Below are 21954 nucleotides of genomic sequence, written 5' to 3'. Positions count from 1 at the left end.
TGTAAATCTTAGTCAGGCAAACTCAAATGGTAATGGGTGATATATGAATAAAACATAAAGATAAAGATAGAGATACTTATGTAATTCATTGGTGGGAATTTCAGATAAGCGCATGAAGATGCTGTGTCCCTTTCGTCTCTCTGCTTTCCTACTGTCTTCATCCAATCCTTCTTACTCCTTTCCATGGCAAGCTTATGCAAGGGTTTCACCGTTGTCAGTGGCTACCTCCCATCCTCTCAGTGGAAATGTTCAACGCACCCTGTCATGGCACGGCTATCCATCTGTCGGTTCTCAATCAGGCCGGAATAGAATCCAGTGATTCTTTTGCGTCTGTCACTAACGCCCCGCCTTCAGGAGTTTGAAGCACGTCACAGTCATTCAATCATTGAATCCTACTCAGAATACCACAGACAAGGTTAGACCTTCCGGATTCTCTTGAACGCTGCCATCAGTTCTAGCCTATACCACGAAGACTCTGATCTCACGGAATGGCTGGCTCGGTTGTCAGGCGAGCGCTCGGTTGTCAGGCGATCAACCATGCATCGTGTATCAGGAATCCAAGAGATATTCACCCAATCTAAGGTAGAACGGAGGTGGTTGTCAGTCACACGTTCATAGGTGAGAATGATGATGAGTGTCACGGATCATCACATTCATCAAGTTGAAGAACAAGTGATATCTTAGAACAAGAACAAGCGGAATTGAATAGAAGAACAATAGTAATTGCATTAATACTCGAGGTACAGCAGAGCTCCACACCTTAATCTATGGTGTGTAGAAACTCCACCGTTGAAAATACATAAGAACAAGGTATAGGCATGGCCGTGAGGCCAGCCTCCCAATGATCTAAGATAGCATAAGAACAAAGATAGCTACCCCGATATATAAATACAATAGTAAAAGGTCCTACTTATAGAGAACTAGTAGCCTAAGGTTTACAGAGATGAGTAAATGACATAAAAATCCACTTCCGGGCCCACTTGGTGTGTGCTTGGGCTGAGCAATGAAGCATTTTCGTGTAGAGACTCTTCTTGGAGTTAAACGCCAGCTTTGGTGCCAGTTTGGGCGTTTAACTCCCATTCTTGTGCCAGTTCCGGCGTTTAACGCTGGGAATTCTGAGGGTGACTTTGAACGCCGGTTTGGGACATCAAATCTTGGGCAAAGTATGGACTATCATATATTGGTGGAAAGCCCAGGATGTCTACTTTCCAACGCCGTTGAGAGCGCGCCAATTGGGCTTCTGTAGCTCCAGAAAATCCGCTTCGAGTGCAGGGAGGTCAGAATCCAACAGCATCTGCAGTCCTTTTTAGTCTCTGAATCAGATTTTTGCTCAGGTCCCTCAATTTCAGCCAGAAAATACCTGAAATCACAGAAAAACACACAAACTCATAGTAAAGTCCAGAAAAGTGAATTTTAACTAAAAACTAATAAAAATATACCAAAAACTAACTAGATCATACTAAAAACATACTAAAAACAATGCCAAAAAGCGTACAAATTATCCGCTCATCACGACGCGAGGTAAGACTTAGGCTAATTAGGGTGTTACAAGTAGCGCGCTTTGGAAACATGAAACGGTTGAGTAACGCGCGTGTATGTACTCTCGAGTGTGGAGAGTGTAATGCGCGTATGTTTTATTGGGCTTGAGCCAACTTGTAGGACTTATAAGCCAAAAGGACTTGCATGTGTAGCATACCTGATAACAAAAATAGTGAGTTCAATACTTTGGTTAATAAGGATCGATTTAAATTGGCTTTTAAAAAATACTTATTTTTTATAAAAAATATTTTTTAATAAAAAAATATTTCATATTTATTTAGATAAAATTTTTAAAAATATTTTCAAATATTAAACCTTTTTAGTTTTATTAAAACAAAGAAAACAAAAATCTTTTCGGTCAGTGTTTTGTTTATATTTTCTTTCTTTTATCCTTGCTTTCTTGAACTCATAAATACTGCTAATTACATTTTTTGTGCTGAGAAACGGAATCAATATGTGAAAAACATGTACAACATTCATCATTCCACAAAATAAAAAACAAAAAAATTTGAAAACATAGATGTAAAAACTCTAAAATTGAAGTATAGTTCATAATAATTGACTATAAATAATAAAAAAATAAAGCTTTATAATTTAATCTAAAAAGGAGAAGAAATACTACTAGTGGAGCCCAGTTTTGAAAAGTATTTTTGCCATAAATTAAAATGATGACGAGTGTAAAAGACTTTGAGGGAAATTATGAATATAAATATATAGGGAAATTAGGATTTGGAAGAAAAATTAGGAATAAGTGTATAAATTATAATTATTAATTATAGAAAAGGATAATTTTCTTTTTCTTCTATAACTATTAATTATAGTAAAACACCTTTTTTGTTTTTATTGTTTTCAAAAATAAAATATTATTGGTTTTTAGAAATTAAAAATAAATATTTTATTTTTTAATAAAAGTAATTTTTTAAAAGATGTATTTAAACATAATTAAAATTGAATAAAACTATATCTTTTTAAAAATATTTTTTGTAAAAAAAATTAATCCAAAAATACATTGAATATATTTTTTCATAAATTAATTTATAAATAGATTAAAGAATAGTGTAATTTAAATATACATTTGTCAAAAAGAAAAGAAAAAAAAATTAAAGCCTTTTGCAAAATGCAACCTGCATTTCAGTAGGGAGTGGAAACATGTGTCGAAACGTATCTCTTACGTGTAGACAAGTTCTGCTCCGTTAACCACTTTTTCCTTGGACTAAATAAAACGCAGTGTTTTACAGGAAACGCAGAGCAAATTACAAGTCATCTTTGATAAGAGATATATTACACATTTGAAACGTATACAAGTTCTTTTATATGGTTGAAGCTCAACCTGCATTTTGTTAAAATTGGTGAAGAAGTGTTCTTTAGTTCTTCAGTGAGGAGAAGAAATAAATAAACGAGAATTGTGTTTGAGAAGAGAAATTCAGGGTTATGAGAAATTTTTTTTACAGTGTAAATTTAATTATATTAAAATTATTCGTGATTTTACATTAGCTATAGATATATTATTAAACATTTGAATAATTTTCAATGTATAAGTATTTTTCAATCTTAGTTATAGATAATTTTATTTATTGTTGTTATTATAGTTATTGATAGAATTTTGCTATATAATGTTCCTGTTAGTTATTATTAGATTATTTTAAATATTTTTGTGATTATTATTTAATTATGAATATTATTATTATTATACGGTTGTCATTATTATTATTATTATTATTATTATTATTATTATTATTATTATTATTATTATTATTTTGTTGTTGTTGTTGTTGTTGTTGTTGTTGTTGTTGTTGTTGTTGTATTAATATATTATATTTTTTTTTAGTATAGCCTACCAGGAGTTTATTGTCCAGAAAACTTGATCCGTAAAAAATGTATAACGAGATCATAGCAGTCGTCCTAGCATCAACCGAGTTCCATCATATTTTGCGATTAGGTGAAGTGAAATGACATTATGCACTGTTGAGTGCTTTAGTAGAGCAATGGAGATCGAAAACTCATACATTCCACCTTTTTGTTGGCAAAATGAGTGTCACCTTAGAAGACGTAACACATATTTTTGGCTTACCAATTAATGGGATCCCGTGATAGGCAGAACGAAAAGTAGTCTCTCGTTCTTGGTGGAGAACTATATAGAAATTTTTGGTAGGCAACCCGATCCGCACGATCATACGTTAGGTAAGGTAAACCTAATATGGGCTTAGCAACGTAGAAACACTAAACCATAGATATCCAAGAGTCTATTGAGCGGTATGTCTAGACTTACATTTTTTTTCTTGCTTGGAACTATTGTGTTTCCAGACAAATCGACCAATTCTGCTAACTCGAAGGTCTACGACGCAATTTAGGCAACAATTAGATCACATGGGTGTGAACAACGTATGTGCTAACAATTTCTGTTAAAAAAATTTTATGTTTAATAATTTAACTGATTGTCATTGTATTTATTGTTGTGTAGTTTATATGGCGGCCATATATGGGAGTTAATGTTCCTCAGGACCTATCCTTACAACTGTGGGTGTGCTTCACAAAGTGTTCGTTAGTGTCAATTTGGACTTAACTTCCATTAGAGAAAGAATTCCAAATTAGGAAAGCTCACTCCAGCCGGTTGATCGGAGCACAGTTCCATGACTGGAGGGAAAGGAATAGAGTTTAGGTCGATATGTGGAATAATCAATGTTATGCTACGCTACAAATAGGAGACGAAATTGTCGACTTTCACCCTCTTTCGGTGTACTATGATTGGTACACACAATAGTATGATAATCATCTAAGGCTGTTAGAGAGAGTTTCGCATGCAGACCACGAGCGAATCAACCACAGCCGCCTCCGCCACCACCTGGACCGCACTAGTTTTCCTGTTATGAGCAACAACATCAATTTTGCCATTATGAGAAACAATATCAGTTTCTAGTTTATGAGTAGCAACATCATGATACGTTTTTAAAGTCCCCTAATTTATTATCACATCAGTTTTTGGATTATGAAAAACAACCACAGTTTCTAGAGTATGAGCAACAACCATAGTTTTCGGAGCATGAGCAATAACATTAGTTTTCAGCTTTTTGGGCAACAACATTAGTTTTTAATTTATCAGCAACATCGAATTCCTTTTTATCCACCACAACCACCACTTCAACAAGCAGAACTAGAACCAGAGCCGAAACTAGAACTGGAGACACAACCATAACTGCAACTAGAACCATACACACTACAATAAGTAATTCCAACAAAAGAATTTTTCAGTCTGTTGAACTAATTTGGTGACACCAACTTGTCTCAGGTACTAAGGAAGACCGAGACACTGTTTCATTTTTCTTAAGAAAGATCTGTTGCTTTTAAACCATCTGTTGGTCATAGATTTATCTCACCTTGTGCTAGTGACTTTAATATGGACCATCGAAATAGAGCCAACATTCACAAAGGGTTAAGCCACCGTGTACTTTTAAAACACCGCATATGATATTGTCTGATTTGAACAAGTGTGCAGAGGAAGAAGAGGGGTTCAGAGAAGGTGATATCCAGCATGATTACGGCCATGGTGGAGCGAGTTTTACGGATATGAGTGCTTTTGGGATTTATGAGGGTACTGGAGATAATGGTCAAGATTTGAGTACTTAGGAGATTTGTGGGAATGGTGGAGCGAATGGCCAGGATGTGGGTGCTTCTAAGTGGCATTCATATTTTCTACAAACAGAGATTGTTCCACCGAAAAAATATACTCTATCTTATTTCGCCAAGAAAGGGAAGTAGTTTCTCAAGGACAAGCTCAGAAAGAAATATATTGTTTGTATTCTTTTTAGTTTCTTTTATGTCTTGTATTTTTTTAGTTTTTTGTACGTTTATTTTTATGTCGTATATTTTCTTCTTATATTTTGTAAGACTCATGTTTGACTACTTTTCTGCTAAATATTTTTAGCACAAAGAAAAATGCATTCATAAAAGAATTCACATTCATAAATACATAAAAAATTTACATAAAAGGTGAAAACATACACTATTGACCCTATTGACCTCCACCAGAACTCGGACCAGCGCGCTGAGGACATCGACTACGGCTATGACCATCTCTTCCATAGAGAGTACACCGGCGAGGAGAGCGCATATCCCGCGAATCCATCTCATTCAAGTTGCAGGTTGACTTTGGTCGTCCTTTAGTAGGCATGGCGAAACTCCCCGGCGGGGCGGGTACCGCAAGAATTTACCCGTCGGGGAGCAGGTATGGGGGGTTTTTTCTACCCGCGGGGACGGGGGGACGGGGCCCCGTATAATAAATGGGGCGGGGACGGAGGTAGAGGTCCTTGCCCCGTGGGGACCCGTTAAATCCCCATTTGTGTAAAAAGACAAAAATACCCTTGATATATATATAATATGTAAACCATCAGCTATTTGAACATAACCTAACCTAGCCATCACATTCCTTGCTTCAGAGAGACAGAGAACTGAACTCTCCACTCCTCCTCAAACCCTCAGTGACTCAGCCCCTCCTGGCTCCTTCCCGCTGACCGCCGACCGTCGCCCGCCGCCTTCCAACATCTGGTCCCTCAGCGCCGCCTCTCACCCCAGACCCCTTGAGTGGCTCGGTTCGCTCACTGAAGGTGTCGAGGCAATCAAGCTCACCACTGTGGGTCTTCCTCTTCGCATCGCTAGTCTTTGCTGGTCTTCCTTCCCCTTTTTTTCGTCAGGTTCAGGTATGTTAGCCCTAGTCTTCGTTGTTCTTCCATCCTCTTTTCTGAAATTAGATTTCTGAATTAGGGTAAGGAATTTCTGTGTTTTGAATTGCTGTGTTTTGAATTTTTGGATTTTTGAAATTTGAATTTGTGAATTTCTGATTAGGTTAACTAATTTGTTAATTTCTGATTAGGTTAATGAATTTTCGACTATGAATTTCTGGTTGTGTAATTTATATTTCAAGATCTGAGCAGATTAAACCCAACAGTGTTTATGAAACAAATTTTCCAATTCCCATATTATAATCTTCAATTTGTTTCTATGCTTCCCTGCTTATACACTCTCTGCTTAAAGATTTGTGTCATATAATTCAAGGGGGACATAACAAACCTCTAGCAGATACATATGCCCAAATGCCATATGAAAATGGAAAGGAAATGATAGTGAAATAAGTTTTTTGGTGCCGATCTCTTTTGGAGTATCCATGAGAATTATTGTCCCCATATTGAGTATTGACAATTTCGTAAGCAGTAAGAAAAAATGTTGGCTAAGCATATTTGTTTTAGGATAGTTATTGTATGGATATGGCAATCAATTTTGGTCAATGAGATCTAGCAAGTGATCAATTTTTTTAGGATGCAACCCAAGTTTTTTATATCAACGAGATGAACAAGAAATTGAAAAATGCTCAAGAATTTTGGTTCTCTATGTTTGGATTCAATATTTACCAATGGCAACTTAGTTAGGTCAACATAAAACTGCAGAAGTACATTTGCGTTTTGCATATCAGATGGAAAACAATTTTTTTTCTTTCCATCAATGCAAATTTGATAAAAATTATTTGTAAAATGTTGATTTTTTTGGGGTAATAAAAATGTTGATTTGTTACTTTGACATGATAATAGTGTAAGATGTTTTGTTGTTTATATTAATCTCGAATGGTGTTCCTTTATGTTAGTTGGTATTTGTGTAACAAGATTTTTATAACATTCACTTTAAAAGTACTCTACATGAGTATATGACCGACCCATCTCCTCGGTGTTTCTTATTCGAAATTGAAATGTCAGTAACTTTTTTTTTCTGGTGATGGCTTGAATGTCATATTAATTATTGCACCTTTTCCCTTTAGTCTGTTCCTAACTTTCCATTAACCTTCTAATTTGTCTATTAGTTTGTGGCTTTGTGGTCCATAATATAGAAATTTATTATTTTACTTGTCAGTTTAATACAACAAAAAGTTTATATAGGTTGCACATTAATTATTCTATTAAAGTTTAATATCAATTATTGCACATTAATTATCCTATTAACAAGTGTCTTAAAACTAAGTTAAATGTATTATGAAAATATCTGAGTTGGATTTATGTGATTTTAATTCATGATTTATTTCATGATTTATAGAATGTCTTCTTCGGATGCACTGAGTAATACTCTTGAGAAGAGTACTCCATCGGAGGAACCTATAGGCACTAATATTCAAACTACACAAGAGGCTCCTCAATCTTAACCTCAAGAACCCCCAACGGATACCGTAACTACTAATGAAGGAACGACAAACTCTACAAGTGGTGTTCGAAAGAGGAAGTTGACCTACGAAGTGATTCCAAGATTGTGGAAATCAAGGAAAAATTAAAGGTTGAATGCAATTATTGCAAATCGAAGCTACTTGGTGACCCAAAACAAGGCACTTCGCACTTGCGTGATCACTTCAAAAGCTGCAAGCTCCGCACCACTAGAGATATAAGATAGTGTATGATGAAGACAACTCCAACAACTAGTGGGAAAACAGTTGTGGTTGGTGCATATACATTCGACCAAGAAAATGCAAGGAAAGAGTTATCAGTTATGGTTTGTCCCCACGAGTATCCACTATCTATTGTGGACCACATTGGGTTTCGACGATTTTGCAATGCTTTGCAACCTCTCTTCAAGGTGATTACTTGTAACACTTTAAAGAGTGACATCTTGAAGCTCTACAATGATGAGAGATCGAAGACAATGAATGTCCTTGAGCGTAATAAAATCCGAATTGTAATTACGACTGATATGTGGACAACAAGCAGCCAAAATAAAGGTTATATGGCAATCACATCTCATTACATTGATGATTCTTGGAAATTGCAAAGCCGTCTTGTGAGGTAATAATATTATTAATATAGGTACTTCTGAATATTTATATAATTGAAAAGCTGTCTTGTTTATATAATTACGATATGTTCTTGTGTACAATTGCAAAGCTGTCTTGTTTATAATTGTACTAAATTATCATTACAGGTTTATATATGTGCCGGCTCCCCACACTACTGAGGTACTTTCAGAGGTTCTTGTGGAATGTTTGATGGATTATAATCTTGATAGGAAAGTATCCACTTTGACTGTTGATAATTGCAGTACTAATGACGTTATGATTGAGAATATTTTGACTAAAATGTCACATAGAAACTTCATCTTGGGTGGTAAATTATTTCACATGCGATGTTGTGCGCATATATTAAATTTGATTGTCAAGGATGGGTTACAACGTATTTCACATGCTATTGAAAGGGTGAGGGATAGTGTTCATTATTGGACTGCAACACCTAAAAGAGAAGAAAAATTTAAGGAAACATGTGTGCAACTTAAAATACCCTACACAAAAAATCTTTGTCTTGATTGTAAAATTAGGTGGAATTCAACATTTTTTATGCTTGAAGTTGCAATTGTGTACAGAGATGTATTTGAAAGATTGTCATTGCGTGAGAGTCAATATAAATCTTTGCCTAGTGAGAAAGATTGGGATATGGCGGATGAGATTTTTCAAACATTGAGGGTATTTTTTTATGTGACTGAATTATTTTCTAGAACAACTTATCCTACATCAAATCTTTATTTTCCTAAGGTTTGTGTGATTAAGTTGGCTTTGATGGAGTGAAAAAATTGTGAAAATGAGATAATTGAAATGATGGCTACTAGTATGATAACTAAGTTTGAAAAATATTGGGGTGTGATTAATAGAGTTATGTCTATTGGGACTCTTTTGGATCCTAGGTACAAGATGTATTTATTGAATTTCTTTTTTCATAAAATATATGATGAGACGGAGGCATGTGTTATAATTGGTCAAGTGAAAAGGGTAGTGTAAGATTTAGTTTTAGAATATGCAACAAAGGGAAGAGAGAGAGACCAAGCTGCTCAATTAGATATGCCGCCACCACCATCAATTCCTTTAAGTTCAAAGGGGAGGAAGTTCAGTCATGAAGATTGGCAAGCTGATTTTGCTGCACATGTAAGTGAGGAATCTGTATTTATTGATACAAAGAGTGAGTTGGATTATTATCTTGAAGAGAGACCGGTACCACAAACTGAACATAATTTTGATATCTTAAATTGGTGAAAGTCAAATGGAGCGAAGTTTCCTACTTTGCAAGCTATTGCTAGGGATTTTTTGGCGATTCCTATCTCTACCGTTGCCTCTGAATCTTCATTTAGTACGGGTGGTCGATTTGTTATGCCACATCATAGTAGGTTGCATCCGAACACATTAGAGGCTCTAATGTGTAATCAAGATTGGCTTTGGAATGAACTTGGCACCACAACGAACATAGGATTTGAGTGCTACACAATTTATAACATTGAAGGAGATGTTGACGTAAGTAAACTATTAAATTACATATAACACACTATGTTTTTATATTATTGACTTATTGAGTTATTATATGATTTTAACTTTAAATTGTTTTCTTGTTGCTGTAGGATTCAAGTAAGTCGGATTCTACCATCACTACCATTACAGGATGAAAGGAAGATTGAGATGGTGGAATTATATTTTTATGATGTGATGTCATGAACTTTATTTGGTTGTTTATGAATATAGTTGGTTATTTATGTAATATTTGGTTGTTTATGGATGTGTTTGAATTATTACGTTTGTTATTATTGCTATTTAAGTCATTAAAGACTATGGATATTATGTTTGTAATGACAATTGAGGATTATTTTTTATTTTCTCTAATTTTTTCAATTTTTATTAATTTTTACAAAAATCCGCAAATATCCGCGGAGACCCAGGTCCCCGGCAGATATGGGGTCTCCGTTACCCGTCATGGGGACGGGGCGGGGACGGGGACAGATATTGGGGGCGGAGGGCGGGGGGCGGGGGGCATGTCCCCGGCCCCTTGGAGATCCGTTGCCATCCCTGTCCTTTAGTCGCACACCTAAATGTCCAATTGGTGATGTCATTTGGACCATCATATCTAGGTCATGTATCTGGTTCGCCCATCGGTATAAACTCGCCTTTATAGATCTTCCAAATTTATGACATCTTGTACACGTCATGTACATATACTTGTCAGCCAAGACGCTGGTTGGCACAACATGTAAGAATAGTGTGTATCGATTAGTGTGTATTGAACAGTCAAGACGCTGGAAGTCACTCGATCTGGTATTGACCAGAATCGCAAAGTTGTTGTGCAAGATTAACAGTGTGTATCGAACCGTCACACATTTCACGAACCTCAAACACCTCATTACGTCTGTCAAACTGGTTGACAACTATGTTTTCTACACGTCAAAAACCTTCTTCAACTCATCGAGTGGCAAACTCCGAATATGTAAATCCATTGCGAACGCACTCATGAGCCTCAGCACTCTTGCGAGTGAACAATTCGTTTAGCCAGCATAAAGTAGATCTGACTATGACCGTCACAAGAAGGTTGCACGCACCTTTAAGGGCCAAATTTATGCACTCTATCAGATTCATGATCATGTGACCCCAATGATGACCCTCATCAAATGATAATACCCATTTCTCAACACCGATCTCATTGCACCATTGAGTATATGTCTCACCCCGCTGCTTAAGTCTTTGGTAATTTTTGTTGTACTATTGCTTCATCCTAGAATAACCTGCAAAACAAGCCATATTATCATAAGTAGGCTGCACAAATTATTAAGAATAGAACCTGAAACAAAAACTTCAAATACCTATGTTCACCATGAGCTTATGCAAGTATGGAGCCTTGAATCTCCTTAAGAAGTTGGAACCAATGTGCCTAATAAAGAACATGTGTCATGCTCTTGGCGGTGCTCATGCACCGTTTTTATGAGCTACTACTGCCTCGATGGAATTATGGCCGCCAGAAATAATACCCACACCATCTCAAGTAACAATAGATTTTCACAAATTATTAAGAAAAGAGTCCGACGCATTTGCCATCTCACCCTCCACGATGGCAAAAGCAAATGGCACAATGCTTTGGTTCCCATCTCGTGCAACTACAACCAAAAGTGCACCTTTATATTTTTCGTAAAGGTGTGTACTATCAACTTCCACCAATAGTTTGTAGTGTCTAAATATTGTAATACACAGATAGAAAGTCCAGAATACTCGTTGGAGAACTTTCACACCATTTACCTCCTCCCTCTCAGATAAACAGGCTGCGTTTTTTTTTTAATGCATGACCTTGGCATCTTGGTACATATTGCTTTGCACCAAATTGGCAGAGTCTGGTAAGAATCTTTCCAATCATCAAAAATTTTTACAACGGACTTTTGCTTTGCTAACCAAGTTTTGTGGTAACTTATAATGTAGTTGAACATTGATTGAACTTCTGTAATAATAGATTTTACTTTTAGTGACGGGTCTGCTTCAACCAACGACCTGATAGTTTTTGCAATCATGTCTGAGTTTAATTAGCATGATATTGTAAAATCGTCCCCATGGTACACATGTGCTTGCCTTTGTATCTTCTGAGCTCCCAATAATCTTTCTTTCAAATCAAGTTAGCTCGGATAAGCCAATCACATCCTCTGTCGTACCCCTTGCATTTTGCGTAGAATATATGTGGCTCTGACTCATACACAGTGTAATCGACTCCTCTAGAAATAGTGTAGCTTTTGATTGCAGAGATCATTGATTCTCTAGAACCAAATTATATTCCGATACTAAACTCGCAGTCTTCTGCCATAACATTGCCTTCACCTGTCAAATACGAACTATCATTAGTCATTCAAGATTAAATAAAAAATGGTAATAGTAACTTTAATGAATAATAAACATAACATACCCATGTTTGCATACTCAGAAAATTTCAGAGTATGCATGACTGCGAGATCTAGAACTCGCATAAAAGATAGAACAACGAAGGGATGCTGGTTGACAATTGTATCTATTTCATTTTGTACCGCCAGATTGTCTATCTCGTTCCCGTCGTCGTTTTCGTCATCAACTTCGTGGTTGGCTTTGAATTCCTATTTACTGTCGTGGTTATCTTCTTCCCAAGCTATGTCCTAATTTCATCCATATTCAACTCCTCGTCAACTGTGTCTAGGCTCATATGTTGTTCAGATTCAACGTACAACTCTATTTTAAACACGTGAAATCGAGTTTGTTGATAAATATACAACATATGTTGCATGCATGCGTCATCAATGATAGGCATGATTTGAAACTATATTAACCCACCAAATATTTGTACAGGATTTCTGTATTAAATGTTGATCACCCTTTTTAAAATGTGACTTTGTATGTTCTCACATAAACCATTTTGTAACTTCGCAAAACTCATGGTACATAGATTAGTAAAAGAAAATGGATATTCACACACAAAAGTCACTCTCTCGTATGTGTTTGATATGATCTCACTATTATGATACACTCACAAATTTGCAATACCTTTCATAGTCTCAACTCTCAACCTCTACTCACTCAATTTTTTTGACATTACTAATTATCACAAAAAAATCACAAGCAAAAAAGAAATGAATAACAATGATATTTATAGACAAACTCTTAGATTAAAATACTTTAATAATACAAAATGTAACCTACGATTTATATTTAAAAAAAAAACACAAATCATAACTTACATTTTGCATATTTTAAAATAGAAAAAAATTCGAAATAAATCTTAGAATTAAGAAAAACAAAAAAAATCAAATCACAACCTGCATTTTGTTCTAACGCCAGTGTAATTACTTCATACACATCTATTCTAACATGTAACTCCAAATTTCTTTCCATGTTGAAAGAAATCAACCATACTTTTCACTATCCAATATCCATAGTGTTTTTTTTTTATTATTATTTATTTAAGAAATTGATTGAAGAATATAAGTCATAAATTGAGCAGAGTACTTCACGTGTTGGTCGCGTTTCCCGCTGGCGCGAGAGGAAATAACCCCTCCGATTTTGAAGTTTGAAAAAGTAAAGGAGCTCGCAGCTCTTTTATTTTTCGTTCTAATGATCCAACATCCAAACAAAAATCCAATAAGCATAGCTATTCATTCATTCTCCTTCGCCATGAAAATTCTAATTACGAGTTAATGCGATGGATGAAACCTCTTCTATCTTGTTGCCTACTCAGAGATACGCAGCTGCTGCTCTGTTTGCTCTCGCACTTCACCACTCTCAGATCCATCAATCTCAAACTCCCGACACTCCTCACGCCGATGCCGACGGTGATGCTACTAGCCCCGCCTCCGCCAAGGCTTCTGTTTCCGACGATTCTGACCTTTGGATCCACGATAAGCGTGGTTTGCTCTTCCCAGTGTTTAGGTACGCAATTCAATTCAACTCATCTCATCAAAGTTAACGCATTAAGAATCTTTGAAATTTCAATGATAGGTTGATAAAATTAACAGGTTTCTCGGAGTGGATGACCAAGCGTGGTGTGGCCTAAAGGAAACTGCAGGTTCTTCTCCTCAAGTCAGGGATCACGTTGGAGCTGTAAGTCGCTCATTCATTATTTTCTCTTTCACAGTTTCACTATCCGTTGTTATCTCTTTGCCTGTAGAACGAATTCGATTTGTCGCTATGTAGAAAGAAAATGCCAAAATGGATATACAGGTAAACATTCATAAAGAGAGAGAAACCACAAATCATGTTATAGTGATAGGTAGGGCGAAGGCCTGTGTTGATTTTGTTTTATTTTTCTCAATCTGCATTTTCATTCGTTGTTCATATAATAATAATAATATTACTGAAAATGAAATGTTAAAAAGGATAGTTATATGACTTTGTTTCAGTTCTTGAAACTACTGTCCGAGGAAGGTGATGAAGCTTCTTCAGAAAGACTGGCTAAAGAAGCTGCATTGGCCAAGGTTCTTGATATCACAGTTGAAAGCAAGGAAACTGATGCTGATTCTTCAGGCGCAGAACGTGGAAGCCATGAGTTGAAAAATGGAAACCAAGGAGATTCAAGCAATGCTACGACAGAATCATCTGCTGTGGTTGCTCAGCCACGTCATGAAACAATCGAGAGCTCAGTTCTGGTGCCTCAGAAGAAAGAAGCTTCCCTTGCACTTGAAAATGATGTTTTTGAAGAACCTTTGGAGGAGGCAACCCTTATCAGTTACCAGAGGAAAGTGACAGTTCTTTATGCACTTCTTTCAGCTTGTGTAGCAGATATTGCTAAGGATGACAAGAACTGCTGTCGTGCAAGGCAGGGGTATGATGCTCGTCACCGTGTTGCTTTGCGGTTGCTTGCTTTATGGCTCGGTGTCAAGTCGAATGAAATGGTCTGTGTGCTTTGATACCTGTATGTCTATGGTTTGGTGGTTTTAACAAAGCGGTTGTTGGAGAGAACTCTATTGTCTAATCACAAACTTAATCATAATGTTTTGTAGGAAGCAATGGAGTCAATGGTTGTTTATTCAGTGATGAATTCAGCGATTAAAGGAGGAGACAAGGAGGAAGAAACTGTAGAAGCAGAAACCAACTGGGATAAATGGAAGCGTGGAGGTATTATTGGAGCAGCTGCTTTAACAGGAGGAACCTTAATGGCTATAACCGGTGGTATGTCTGCATCTCTATCTCATAAGTATCTTTATCTAACCCAAGAATGAGATAGTATCGGCTTCTTAAGTGTTGTGAATAATGTGATAGGCTTGGCTGCCCCAGCAATTGCCCATGGATTAACTGCTTTAGCTCCTACACTGGGCACTATTGTTCCTGCCATTGGAACTGGTGGTTTTGCTGCAGCAGCAACTGCTACAGGATCTGCTGCTGGATCAGTAGCCGTTGCTGCATCATTTGGAGGTGAGGAAGAAATACGGTCAAAATGCTCAAGTTTATATCCAATCTTTACTTAACTTCATAAAACATCTGCCTCTTATTGTGCTGTAGAGGCTTTGGCAGTTTTTTCACTGCAAGATAAATGCTAATTGATATGCTTTTAAGATTATTTTGTATCTCAGCTGCTGGAGCTGGCCTTACTGGTAGTAAGATGGCAACAAGAATTGGAAGTCTTGAGGAATTTGAGTTGAAAGAAATTGGAGACATTCATCAGGGTGTAAGTTCCAAAAGTCTTTATAATTTACATCACCCTTAACCAAGCAGGATATTCAACTTTATATCACTACAGGACTATGATTGTTAAAATTTTCAATTTCAGCGTCTAGCAGTAGGAATCTTCATTTCAGGGCTTGCGTTTCAGGAAAAAGATTTTGTAGAACCTTGGGAAGGTTACTGCAATAACATGGAGAGGTGAGGAAAAATTATTCCACAAGAACTAGATGTTTATAGACATGCAAAAGTATATGATGACCTTCTATATCCAATAACCTTAATCTAATTAACTATTAATTTTACTAAATGTTATTTCAGAGGAATTTAAAATTCCGTGTGCTTTAAGTTAAAAGTTTCATTTTCAAATATTTCAGTTGCTGTATTTAATATCTTGTCTGTGTAGGTATGTGCTTCAATATGAGTCACAAATTTTGATTGCACTAAGCACTGCCATCCAGGACTGGATCAGATCAAGTAGCTCTGTTGAACCCTGTTTTTTATTTTAATTTTTACTTAAAGAGTCAAATATATTTGATATATTCTAATTGAAAGTATTTACTGGTCAATATTGTAGAAATTATGCTCGAGTTGATGAAAGATGGTGCCATGCTGACAGTATTAAGTACCCTTGTGTCAGCATTAGCGTGGCCTGCAACTTTAGTTACTGCATTTGATTTTATAGACAGCAGATGGGCAATTGCAGTGGATAGGTTGGTTATGTTTCTTGGTTGTACCACTTCTGTCAATAGATAAAATATATTCATGCCTATAGAAATGCCGCGATGGCTGTTCAAAAACAGCACACACAGTTAGCCTAGAAATTTCTTACAAGGACAGAGGCTCAGTTGCTTGAATTTTCAGTTATAAGCTTCTAGCGGTACTCATGATCTTAACGATTCAATATTATGGTTTCATCATATCTGTATCTACTGATCTATTCTGGTCCATTCATTTTCTTTGATAAATTTGTCTTCGCCTGAGGAAATTGTCTCTTTTATTTAGGTTAAGAAAATCTCCTTAATATCTTGGTGTAATTACTTTCCGCTAGTGATCTGATCTTGTGAATTGTGAATCAACTTTTGTTGATTCTTTAAAATTTTTACATCATATGTAGCCTGGTAATCCTCTTTGTTGGAACAGATCAGACAAGGCGGGTAAAGTGCTTGCTGATGTCTTGCTGAAAGGCTTGCAGGGAAACAGGTAACACCAGCTAATGTTACAGCAAAAAGATTGATTATGCTATTGCCTCGTTGTATAATCCGATATATTTTGTAGCTTTCTATTTATGGTCCAGGCCTGTGACACTAGTAGGTTTTTCATTGGGAGCCCGCGTTATTTTCAAGTGTCTCCAATGTCTGGCTGAGGCCGAAGGAGACAATGGTAGTCTGAATATCATCATCTCTTGATTTTCATATGTATTGAAAAATTAGATTATTTTTTAGTTTATGAAACCTTCATACTATGCTAACTTATACAGCCGGACTGGTGGAAAGGGTTGTTATCCTTGGAGCACCCATCTCGATTAAAGATGAAAATTGGGAGGCAGCTAGAAAGGTACCCAGCTATAACATCCCTACAAACTATTTTTAAATCTCCATCTATTCACTTTTTATTAAGTATTCAGTAATCCAACCCACATGCAGATGGTAGCTGGAAGGTTTGTGAACGCTTACTCTAAGAATGACTGGACACTAGGTGTAACTTTTCGTGCCAGGTACAGGTTCTCTACATGATTTACGCCAAGTCATGCTAATTAACATTCATTATGCTGCATACTATATATTGCAAAATGTTAGTTCCTACTTGTCCTTTTATATAGATTTGACTAGACCTATATTTGAAATAAATTTTGTGTGCATAGTTTGCTTTCTCAAGGACTAGCTGGAATCCAACCTGTTGATGTTCCAGGGATGGAGAATGTAAGATTTTTCAATCCTATTCCTATATTTAGTTGAACTGTTTTACATTGTATTGCTTAAAGTTGCCATCTTCTTTTGTTACTTTGCAGATTGATGTGACACAATTGATAGAAGGCCACGCTAGCTACCTGCAGGAGACACGGAATATACTTAAGTACCTTGAATTGGACAATTATAACTCTATTTTCAGAAATGAACCTGAAAGCCCCCAGGGGCAGAAGAGTACAGCGAGCTAGCTTGCATTTTCTTTCCTTTTTCTCTTCCACTCTTCTGCTGCTTTGTTAACAGACTAATATCAATATAATTTTCTCTCTTGGATACTCCCTATATACGGATAAACACTAAAGAGTGGTGTGGCTAGCAATGTTTGTTGGTGGATCGGAGCAGGTTGTGTTAGTACGATTAGAAGGAATAATAATGTTGTGTCATTAAGTGTGTGGAGATAGCTGATAAGATTGGAAGCTAAAAGATCCCGAACTTCCTATTGAAAGGGGGTTAGGAGACAATTGAAAAATGGTCATAATGTATTATTCTTTTTGAAGTTGTCTTACCATAGTTACCTTCATTTCTCTGTTTTATAGCATTTGTCGTCTATTTGCCAGCCTTAATTTGATCATGATGAGATTATTACGATTTGTATTCACAAATCCCCTATGTTAATTCTGGATCGGCATATTATATCAATTAGCTGACCTATAGGAATACAATACAACTAAAGGTGCTAATTAGAGAGATATACTTAAGATTTTTATTTAGTTAGTTTATTTGTTGTGGTTCTTTAGCTTGATACTGGGTTTCACGTGGATGGTGGTGGGAAGCATGTGCGTTGCAAGTGATTCGGATACCAATATGGTATGGATGGTATATGCAGCAACACATCTTCGATGTTCCCACAACCATCCCCACTAAGCCACATTAGGAGGACTAGGTCTTGTATTATACGTTGTTCTATAGATTCGTAGGCGTAAAGGTCAAGCAATAGTAACTTACGACGCTGGGTTGGACATAAATACGAAGGAGATGCTAGTCAATTATCAAATACCAACCAGCACATTGGTGATGCATGATAGCGTTAAGTGAATTGCCTGGAGTGTTAAGTATGTTATTTAATTTGTTTTAAATATGTTAAATATGTAAGTACAGGTAGTTGATTCAAGAGGTTAATCATTCACTAATTTAATTTCGCCACTATCGTATATACAGTTATTGTAATCTTATTGACCAAATCAACATGGTGAAATGTGAATGATTAGACGACTAATGAGTATCAGTGTGTATCACAGCTTACTAAAGTCTTCTGAAATATCCAATAAATAACTTAAACGAATTTAACAATATTAAGTTATTAACACATTATTTTTAGTTTCGCATTCCCATATTCATATCATCATACTACTCTTCCTTTTGAAAAAATTCTTTGTCGAATCACATGTTTTTTGAATTGAGTCGAACATTGTTTGCATCTATTTAAAGGAAAAGTATACGTTATCAAGAGAGAGTCTGCCAACTATTACCAATACGTAATAAATTAGGATTAAACCATGATTAACTTAGATGTGGCTTTATTTAGTAGATGGGCTTCATGTCCAACCCAATTCAAGTTGGCAGATTTTGACAGATAAAAAATTGGTAACATAGCACTACTGCTATTTAAAGGGTGTTTCATTTTCAAATTTTTTAATATGACATTTCCATACTCTTATATCAAGAACCTGTGTCTGTGACACAATAATAAATATTGCAGCGGTCCAAAAATCTTCTAGAATGTCCAATAAACAACCTATAACAATTTAACAATAATAATTTGTTGGCTTAATATTCAAAAGCTGTTTGAATTCATAATTCTTAACGTGAATATTGTATTGTGAAAAAAAAAAAGGAATATTTTATACCACAAAAGAAAATTAAGGAATATATATGTAGTTATAGTAAATGTTTCTCAAACAGTCAAACTCATGAGAAAATTAATTAAGGAGAGACCTTGAGAGAAGACAAAATTCCAGGCATTGAAGCCTAGTGTCCCACTATGGCATAACTAACATTAGGCATAAGATAGAAAGAGCACTTTTGGTCGAGAACTTCTGTGCTGTGTTCCAACTTCCTGTTGAATAAGACTTAAAACTAACCATTTGGTCCTCACAGTGATTACCTTCGCGGTGAGTATCTGTGACGACTGAACTCATGCTTTTATATAAAGTATAGAGTCATGCTTGAATATAGCTAGATTGTGGCAAAAGTTTCATAAATCATAATGCTTGATACAAAGAGTAATCTGGTCCTGCGTCTTGTGTTTGGTAGTCTACCTTTCTTCTTTTAATTTATAATAAATTACAGTGCTTTTAGTAATTCAATGTACACTATGCATGCTGCCAAAAGCATTTTTTTTAATTTAAAATGTAGATGGCTTAGTTTTATTTGATCCGATCAATCAAATTTTTTATAATAAAATTAAAATATCAATAATTTAAGCAGAAAAAAGTATGATTTAGAGTCCACCTTGTAAGATATATAAAAAAAAATTATTAGTTTGAATGAATTCACTAAAAAATGAGGTAATAGACAAAGCCAAGACAGGTCCCTACAGGGTTTGTTGAGAGAGCTATGGGGACAACCGATGTTAGTGTCACACTGCTTACTTACTAACTTACTACTATACACTTAGCATTTATGTCATTATCAGTAAGTGGTGGGGACAAAGTGTGGATAAAGGCATGTTCCTTAATTTCGTGCTTATACTATATATTAATCTTAATTGTTATAGATCTGGTTAGGTAGGGACGCACATTGCAACAACATGCACCTTCCACACCTACGACTACTACTATATATACACGCACATGAGCTTGAAGGAGACGGCACCAATTATATGCAAAAACATTCTTGTTCTTATGGCGTTTACTTTGAGAAATTCTCCTCCGCTTCTCTGTCTGTTATTTGTATTTGTGGGTCTTAAAGGTGTCGAGCTAAAAAATGACACTGCTCCCAGGCAAAGCAATAATGCCACCTTCGTAACTAATAACTCTACTCAGGGAAAGCACAACACTAGCTCCGAGAACAAAGTTGTCAAAGGTAGTAGTTGGTATTATAGAGGAAGAGGGGAAGGCAGCGGTGGTGGAGGCGGTGGTGGTGGTGGTGGAGGAGGAGGAGGAGGAGGTGGAGGTGGAGGTGGTTGGGGTGAAGGCGGTGGTGGGAGCTATACATGGGGATGGGGTGGAGGAGGAGGAGGAGGAGGAGGAGGAGGAGGAGGAGGGGGTGGGAGTGGATGGGGATGGGGAGGAGGAGGAGGTGGTGGTGGATGGTGGAAATGGGGTTGTGGAGGGGAACGAACAAGGCATGGTAGCAATAAGCCGAAGAGGAAGGGCATATCTGAAAATAAGAAAGATTATAGGATTGGAGAGTATGCAGAATGCATGGCAAGAACACGATGCCAGGGGATGAGATTGGAGTGCCCTCTTCATTGCGGAGGACCTTGTCTTTATGACTGTCACCATATGTGCAAACCTCACTGTTACCGACCCTAAAATCATCGTCGTCCCTTCTACTTTCTTTTAGTTATTCATTTTCCTTCCTTTTCTGTTAATTTCATGCATGCAACTTTTATATCATCGAATCAATATAATAATCATTCTTCTATATTGAGTTTGTTTAGGTAACTAGTAGAAAGCCTTGTGTTATTTTCAGCATCCTTATTAGATTGTACTACTAATCATTACTAAAATCATTAAAAATCTTTTATACTGCTTGATTCTTTTCCTTCCATTTCATTTCTTCAAAATAGTTGATGATTGAATCTTAGATATACTAGCTATTCCGGGGCTTACCTAGAACCGGACGGTGGTTGGACTTGTTTGAGGCCCAAGCGCTGGAGGAGTGTGGTCTCCGACTTGGAGCCGCCTCCGGGTTGTGTGTTCCAAGAGATGGGGGGTGGTACCTGCAAAGACACTCCGATGCCTAAGTCAGCATGGGGTTAAGCAGGTTTAGAATGTATTGGAACTAGAGATTTCTGAGGGGTATCAGGGACTTATAGTGGTGATCCTATAACCACCGTTGGAGTAGTGCCACCTTTTTAGGTGGATAACCGTCCCTTTTATCTAGGGATTGTTGGGATATGGCTTCTAGAAGTGGTTAGAGAGATTTTAGGGACAGTTACTTATTTGAATAAGTGTTATCTGCCAGCTATTTCTTGAGCCCGACTTCTTTGGAAAGAAGTCTGTGTTGAGTCCGACCTCTTTTGAAGAGGTCGGTGAATAACGAAGGCCAATCTTTGGATTGGGCCTTTTGGTGTATTTGGACCTGGGCCATACCGTTGGGTCAGGGTAGGAACAGTGCCCCTACTCGAGTCCAATCTCTTTTGCTTATGAGTTGGATTCGAGTATTGAACTTGGTCTGTAGCTGACGTGACTTTTAAAACTGACGTGATTTTAAATTTTTTAACCGCCAAGTCTAATCAAACGTCGCGTCTGTTGGGGTTTTCGCATTTACACGTGGGAGCAGTTACATTGGTAACAACGCGTTTCTTTAATGATCACGTCAATTTACCCTTATGCCCCTGGCGTG

General features: G+C 36.6%; 2 protein-coding genes across 3 annotated transcripts; both read left to right on the top strand.

The window, feature by feature from the left end:
* Nucleotides 1–7968: 7968 nt before the first annotated feature.
* LOC140174888 (zinc finger BED domain-containing protein RICESLEEPER 2-like) lies at nt 7969–9990 on the top strand. The gene is made up of 5 exons (XM_072201634.1): nt 7969–8351; nt 8488–9022; nt 9362–9478; nt 9590–9841; nt 9946–9990. Exons 1-5 carry the CDS (start codon nt 7969–7971, stop codon nt 9988–9990), a joined length of 1332 nt encoding a protein of 443 aa, XP_072057735.1.
* Nucleotides 9991–13332: 3342 nt separating this feature from the next.
* On the top strand, nt 13333–18658 carry LOC112705612 (uncharacterized). 2 transcript variants are annotated; one of them, XR_003155519.3, is made up of 15 exons: nt 13333–13747; nt 13834–13918; nt 14218–14709; nt 14818–14986; nt 15077–15229; nt 15388–15482; nt 15585–15676; nt 15882–15952; nt 16053–16188; nt 16619–16678; nt 16754–16858; nt 16956–17032; nt 17122–17192; nt 17340–17397; nt 17487–17947. XR_003155519.3 is itself a non-coding variant. In XM_025756486.3 (15 exons), the coding sequence occupies exons 1-15, from the start codon at nt 13521–13523 to the stop codon at nt 17631–17633; spliced, it is 2019 nt and encodes a 672-aa protein (XP_025612271.1). In that variant the 5' UTR covers nt 13333–13520; the 3' UTR covers nt 17634–18658. The 2 variants fall into 2 exon arrangements, 1 of the variants encoding a protein (XP_025612271.1); XM_025756486.3 differs by having other exon boundaries at nt 16773–16858; nt 17487–18658.
* The last annotated feature ends 3296 nt before the right edge of the window (nt 18659–21954 follow it).

Source organism: Arachis hypogaea, chromosome 8 (genome assembly GCF_003086295.3).
Source record: "Arachis hypogaea cultivar Tifrunner chromosome 8, arahy.Tifrunner.gnm2.J5K5, whole genome shotgun sequence".
Lineage (NCBI taxonomy): Eukaryota > Viridiplantae > Streptophyta > Magnoliopsida > Fabales > Fabaceae > Arachis > Arachis hypogaea.
This window is presented reverse-complemented; position numbering and strand designations above follow the sequence as displayed.